General features: G+C 43.8%; 1 protein-coding gene across 3 annotated transcripts in view; it reads right to left on the bottom strand.

The window, feature by feature from the left end:
- Window positions 1-4,427, bottom strand: part of ndst3 (N-deacetylase/N-sulfotransferase (heparan glucosaminyl) 3) — a 61,961-nt gene extending 57,534 nt beyond the window's left edge. For 2 of the 3 annotated variants that reach the window (XM_054778725.1, XM_054778729.1), the window contains exons 1-2: window positions 4,037-4,427; window positions 1,521-2,704 (exon numbers count right to left, since the gene is read on the bottom strand). In XM_054778725.1, the coding sequence (XP_054634700.1) occupies window positions 1,521-2,534 (1,014 nt within the window). In that variant the 5' untranslated portion in view covers window positions 2,535-2,704; window positions 4,037-4,427. The remainder of the gene's footprint in view (window positions 1-1,520; window positions 2,705-4,036) is intronic. The other variant, XM_054778726.1, reaches the window with a different exon arrangement.
- Window positions 4,428-6,997: the final 2,570 nt, after the last annotated feature.

Raw genomic sequence — 6,997 nt, forward strand, 5'->3', positions numbered from 1 at the left:
ACACCTATGGACAATTTAGAGTCTTCAGTTAATCTGCATAACATTAACATGCATGCTAGGGGGATGTGGGAGGATGCTAGTGTGCAATGTCTATATATTTTTCAATGAAAACAAAATTTAAGACATGCTTACAGGTGGTCTCTGGGTTACGACCAAGTTATGTTCCTACAACGTGTTACAAGTCAACTCATGCCTAAATTAACACTTATAGACAACCACACTGTACACAGAACACATAATAAATAATAAAAATAAAAAACAAGCATGACAGAACAATCATTGTAATAATCAAGACTCTTCTGCCTTGTATTTTGCAAACATCAATTGCTTGTATTGTTTTTTGAATTCACTCGTCTTGGTGCATTGTTTGAGTTTTGCTAGCGACCTGGCAATTCTGTGCAGTGTTAAAGAGTTTGTGATTTCCGACTCTCCATGAATGTGAAAGGCTGAGTCCTGACTTAGTGTGAGTGCGGGAGGAGGACAGCTGCGTGCAGAGAGGACGATAGAGTTTGCTGATGTTGTTTTGGTGTGGTTGCGGCCGGCTGTGGCCTCTTTTGGTCTGCAGTAAAGAGCTTGTTGATCGACCACCTCCTCGTCATTATTACAATGTCCGTGTAGGTGTTACAATACCACCTTTATCGTTAATGGTATCTGGGTGAGCCGCACATAGTCTGTTATTTCGCTTTAACTAGTTCTCGAACAAGTCTCGTGTGTACGGACCAAGTTTTTCATTAATTTACGGGAGAACATTCATAAGGAAGAAACACCGTAAAAACGAAAAGCCATAAACCACCTTTATTAGCGGTAAAGGTTTCAACCGCACTTAAAATTTTAACTACTAACCTTTCATCACCTTCCTCAAGATTTTAGTCATTGAGATTTTTGCATCATTAAGAAAAATGCCAATTAAAAATACTGTATGTATTGATCTAAAAGTAAAGTTTTCAATGCAAAAGGCCAGCCTCTTTTAATATGTTGCAGGCCGTCAATCAGTTTCTTCACTAAGCGAGAACATCCAGCAAATTAAACTGCTGATGCATTTCTCAAAATTCCAACAAACTGGGTTGTTAACAATTAGATGTGTGTAAATATTGTAATTGTCCATATGTGGGGGGGCGCATGTCTTTGTGTATGGCCGCTCAAGCAAGCGTGTGCATTGAAACAATGGCTGCCTTGAGAGGTTGACTCTCCTTTAGTTTTCCTAAGAGGAGGAACGTGGGAAAAGAGGAATAAGAGCCATTCATCTTTTCCCTGGCTCATTCACTCACTCCCCTCCTCTTCCCCTCTTTCACTCCCTGCCTTTGTTCCTGTAAATGGCCTCTAAACCACCATTTAACATAAACAGCCTCTTGCTATACCCTAACTCACAATAGACTGCACACTCTGCAATATGCAGCGCCTCAAGTATTTTTGCTGAAGTTTTAAAATTTGCAGTGCAACAAGTTCATATTTGTTATGTTTAACAACACTGCAGTCATTAGTAAGTATTTCACAGAAGAATGATAAACTGTATTGCTTACAGGTGTAAGAAATACCTTCACATCCTTGACGTTCATACGGGTCCCTTCCTTGCCCACGAATATGTCATCTATATCCACCAGGATGTGCCGGTCCAGTCCCAAAGTCAGCTTCCTGTCAGTGAGGTAGGAGATGGCGTCCACTAAGATGAGTCTGTGGAGCCAGTAGTTGAGTCCCTGGCCAAAAAACACCCTCCTCACCCCGTCATAGAGCCCCATGTCCTGGACTACCGTAGCTTGCAGGCCCAGGCTGAAGCCAGGCCCCAGATTGTCACCACTGCCCGCCCCTGTTCCTTCTTTAGGCCGTGCGTGCAGAACAGCTTGGTACGTGGAGTGATTGGAGGAAAAGGAGGTCCAGTCCTCGCTGGGTAAGGCCCCTCGGTCCGTGCCCGGCTTTGTTAGGTGGAGGATGGGAGAGCTGGACACTACACAGCAGTCCCAGAGGGCCTGATTGGTCCTCAGCACCAGCGGGAAGTTTCTGAGTTTGAACAGAGGTGGTGATGTCTCGGTGGAGCGGTAGAAGCCAATGATGCCCACCCTGAACTCGGTGCAGTACTGATGCAACAGTTGTCTGTTCCATGTGTCTGCATGTGCATACTTGAGGAGATTCTCATAAATGATGAGTGAATATCGGCCGCGGCCCTTCTCTGTCAGCGGCGGGAGGTCACCCTTCCCTGAAGCTATTTCCATGCGGAACTTGAAGTGCGCAGACTCCAAGATAGCCACAATTTCCTGACCCAGCTGAGAGTACTGGGACTCCACCAGTACCAGTGCTGCTGAGTCAGTGGGGATGTGCGTGTGGGGCGGATTAGGGGGATACGGGTAGGGTAGTTGGCGGTAAGGGGACATGGAGAGCGGCTGGGAGCAAGCGGGCTCTGAGGATTGTCCTATTTGCATGGAAGGTGTCGAGTTGGAGAAGAGAAAGTACGCAGAAAGGAGCAAGGAGAGGAGACAGCAGGAGGCCAGCAGGAGCAGGAGCCTCCGTAGGTGGCGGCGGAATCGCACAGCCACCGTCATCTCAGGCCGGCCCGACGATGTCTTTTTCTATAGATACAGCGTGGACACTGCTTCAGCAACTCCGGATGGGAGAGGAAAGCCACTCAGGGGTGTGTCATGTAACCATGGCAGGTGAAGGTGGCGTTGGAGGTCAGGGGACTGGAAAAAATCCAGTCTTCAGTGATAGATATCTGCAAAAACATGTAAAGGAAAAACGTGAATGGTATATATGATTGTGCCAACATTGGGGACATGAACAGCACACACATGCACTAGTAAAAGCAGAATAAACAACAGATGTTTGTGTGTTGATATGCAGGGAGATGGACAGGAGCGCAACTAATCACTCCCTTAAAGCTCTGCAGAGATCCCTGTCCTAATTGCACCAAACTATGTGCACTTCTGTCCTATTTCTGAACCTAATCATCTATCGTACCACAAAATTAGAGTTGGAATCCTTTCGCCAGGAGCACTAATCTGAGGGGAGCCCATGACAGTACAGAGGAAATGGAGAGCGGGGAGAGAAATTGAGAGAGATGGAGAAAAGGAGAGGGGAACAAAATGCAATGAATTATAGAAAGAGACAAAAAAGGATTAGCATCTTAATGTATGTGCCGGGAGCCAGAGAGAAGAAAGGATCCCACAGCATATTGTGCTCCCTCTTTTCTCCACACCATTCTTCCATTCTGTTGAGTGTTGAGTGGCATTTTTCCACATACTTCACTTTTTTCCTCACAGAGGACACAATAGGAATGTCAGTGTAATAAAACTGAAGGGAAACTGAAGTTTTAGTGATTAATAAACTTCATTATCACTTAAACAAGGCTACAAATTAGGCCAGATGTATTACCCATCCTCCAAAATTAATGGTAATGGTTTTGTTTATTTCAAACATGTTAACACCTGCACAATTCAACATGTCTGAAAAGGAGTAGGAAGAAGCACCACTTATGTGATCATGCACCTTCTTTATAATCTGTTCACAGATGTGGTGATTCAAACTGATTCAAATTTTAAGCAAAGACATTAAGGTATTAAGGTGATGTGAATAACCTGTTACTCTGCATATGTAATATTAGTGGAAGCCACGTGAGGTTGCCAATATTAGAACAACAAAGCTCATATGGGAAGTTATTTACATTGACTACAAATGACGCAATACAAACTTATCGTGCTACGTTCTAAAGTTTTTTTTGTTTTTTTTTACATTTTTAGGCTTTAGATTTTTTTTTTCTATTTTGAAAACCCCAACATCGGGTTTTCTTTATGTTATAGTTGAGACATGTATTTCCAGTAGATGTAATATTGATTTATAAAAACATTTCAGACAAGACTACTGTTGATTACATTAAAAACAAATGAGAGACAATGAACATAAAACCGCGCAGGTTGTTGCAGGTGCTTAGTAAATAAAACAGTGCAACTACAGTGAAGAAATATTCGTGCAATGAGAAGAGAACCTAAAGAGCAGGTGAATGTACCACCTCCATCCACACGTCTCGAGGACCGACTCGCTCACTTACCTCTCGCCGAGTACGAGGCACCGATGCGCGGATACGTGGTGTGACGAAGGACCGGTGAGAGTGACGGTGCTCCGGGTGGGTCTGGTCTCTGTGGCGCACCTCTCCCGTGTGTTTTGGATGCTGAAGCTTTGCTCTCCTCTACCCTCCTCTCTCCCTCTCTCTCTCTCTTTAGCCTCCACTCGAGCGGCAGGGGCAGCCACCCGGAATGATGCGCTCTCCTCCCCCTTTTATCATTCCTCTCCATTTATCCCACTCTCTACCCCCCATCTACGCGCTGTCTCCTCTTCGCTTCAGTCAAGTTGCCTGTAATCTCCGCTTTTAAAAAGTTCGGAGATTGGCCGCGACCGAGCAGACTGACAGAGGGGCATCGACATCAGACTGGTGGTCGTGCGTAAAAGAACGTTGTACAGGAGCGCCTACACACAAGAGGAGGCGAGAGTGGGGGAGGGAGGGGGAGGGATACGGGGATGGTTGACACAAAAAGCCCCCCCCCCCCCAAACACCACACCCCTTTTCCTCCAGCATCAACGATTCACGGCCCGGTATAAGATCACGGCCTGTTAGTTGGTGTTATAGCATGAATGTGTCATAGCCCGATGCGCTCCAGTCGGTTTGCTGATTTAATCTCACCATGCCCGTGTTGTACAACTCAAAGCAGGGGGAGGACACTTCACATGCACTTTTTTGATCCTCAAGGATGTTATCAATTGGTGGGTAAGAAAGCAAGGCATTCCTATTATGTTCACTATAGTGCCAAATGTCCACAGGCAGTCTTGCAGCAGTGGTTTAACTTGATTAGGTGTTCCCCCTTTCCCTCCTCACTAGTTCATCAATCTCCCCCAAACCTATTTGCACTGACACACACCCTCTCATGCACCTCTCAATGGGGCTATAGTAGTCCCCCTCATTCAGATTGTAATGGCCACACAATGGAGCTTACACTGGGTGTGTGTGCTTTGAGAGAGAGGTTCTAAAGATGAAGGGGAAGAGGGGAAACTAAGTGAACCACCACAGGTCCAATACAATAAAAAAAGGATGCACGTAAACTCTGATTTGTTCAAATTTAGATTCCATCTTTTTCCTATAGGAAATAATGGAGATTCAATCTGTTCCAGTGTTAAACTGTCACCATTATACACTGCTTGGGCAAAAAAAAAGCTCGCCATCTTGACTCAGCTAAACAAATCGGCAAGAGCCTCCTATTGGATTACTGCATGGTTGATTATATTTCAGCTGGCAACAAGTAGACGAAGTAAACACTGTTTCGAAGGAATATTATCTTAGGAGGCACTTCCAGATGAAACATCAAAAACGTTGAGCGCTGTGCTTTGATAAACACACACAGAAATGAAAAACCTTGAAGGGCAACGACAAGCATCATTCACAGATGCAGAGATGATAAAGGACTGCATGGATCTGATGACCAAATTAAAACTAGCACATTTATTGAAAGCACTTTTATTTTTACTTGAAATACTGCTGTGATGCATCTTTTTTTTTTGTTAAAATGCACTTTTATAGTTATATTAAACAGCTTTTTTTTCAAACACTGAGTTCAATATTTGTGGAATGCTATGTTTGAAAGTCTTTTAAACAAACACTGGTCACATTGAGTGAACATTATGGCCCCTGGGCCCTTTTGAAACTGTCTTTTACTATTGCACCTTAATACTTGACAGTGTATGACATTTGCACCTTATTTTTGTCGTCCAACATAACTGTTAATACCGTTTCCTGAGCCCATAAGGTACAGGTATGATCTTAAACTGTTAAAAGTATGTAGAGGGTAAAAAAAACCTCCTACTGCACCCCTATTTCTTGATGTCTATACAGATTAAACCCAGCACTCTGAAAAAAACACTTATCGCCTAACCTTCCATATAGACTGACTGGAAAAATAAAGACATCATAGTGAAAACAGCCCTACTCAGTCGTTGGTGTAATTATGCTGCGGTGCTGAGAAACAGAGCTTCAATGAAATATATGGCAGTGAGAATATCATGCCCTACAAGAATGGAATTCAGAGATAATGAAGGTTTGGACTGGAGCGTGATTGTGTTTGTATGTAAATGAGTGTCAGTGGGTGAAGTGTAATTAGAGATGTTGTTCACCCGTTTCCACCATATACAATAAGAAGCACTTCTACTGTGGACCTAGCTGGAGATGACAAGCCAAAAATGCAAAGTGAAAGGCTGTGTGGAGACAACTGGAGGCTGGAGTGTGTCAACATATTCATGTGGGCCAAAAATGAAGAGCGCACACGGTATAATCCCTGTTCAGTTTCTTAGTTTAATGTAAAATCATATACTGCCATATACTGCCTCACTGCCATCTTGTGGAGTGAAGAAAAACTACATCAGGAGGTTGCCTACAGCCACAGCTGTTAGTGCCAATGTTTTTGGACTAGGCGCTGATTAGAGCCCACAGTGGTTATTTGTTTTTGTAGACCACGCACTTGTGACTATATGAGACTTGGAGGTTACGCTGAACTGCTAAAAGCACAAGACCCAACTCTTACATAGACACCAACAACACTCCTGTAATGACGCTCTGCTATTGTTTCCACAAAGTTCTGGACATCTTAAGCTATCATCACCTTGTTGCCACCCACAGTGTAAACACAAACACGTCGTTTGAAGCTGTTGCTATTTTAATGAAGGCAGCCCCTTCCTAGACGACTGCCCGCGATCGACTTTACCATGCCTGGAAAGAGTGGCGGTTCTAGCTATGGGCCACATGGGCAACTGCCCAGGGCAGCATTTTCTCGGGGGCGCAGTGAGGGGGAAAGAAAAATGTCTCAAAAATAAAACATATTTAATTCTTAATATTATATTAATTATATCAGAGCCAGACGATGATAAAGTGTTGTTAATTTGTGTCAACAAAACGTGGAAAAGAGAAAGTCAAAGCCATCAGGTGCACAATTTAGAAAACAGAGGAAAGAAGAAAAGGAGAAACGGG

This window comes from Dunckerocampus dactyliophorus, chromosome 6 (assembly GCF_027744805.1).
Source record: "Dunckerocampus dactyliophorus isolate RoL2022-P2 chromosome 6, RoL_Ddac_1.1, whole genome shotgun sequence".
NCBI classification, from domain to species: domain Eukaryota; kingdom Metazoa; phylum Chordata; class Actinopteri; order Syngnathiformes; family Syngnathidae; genus Dunckerocampus; species Dunckerocampus dactyliophorus.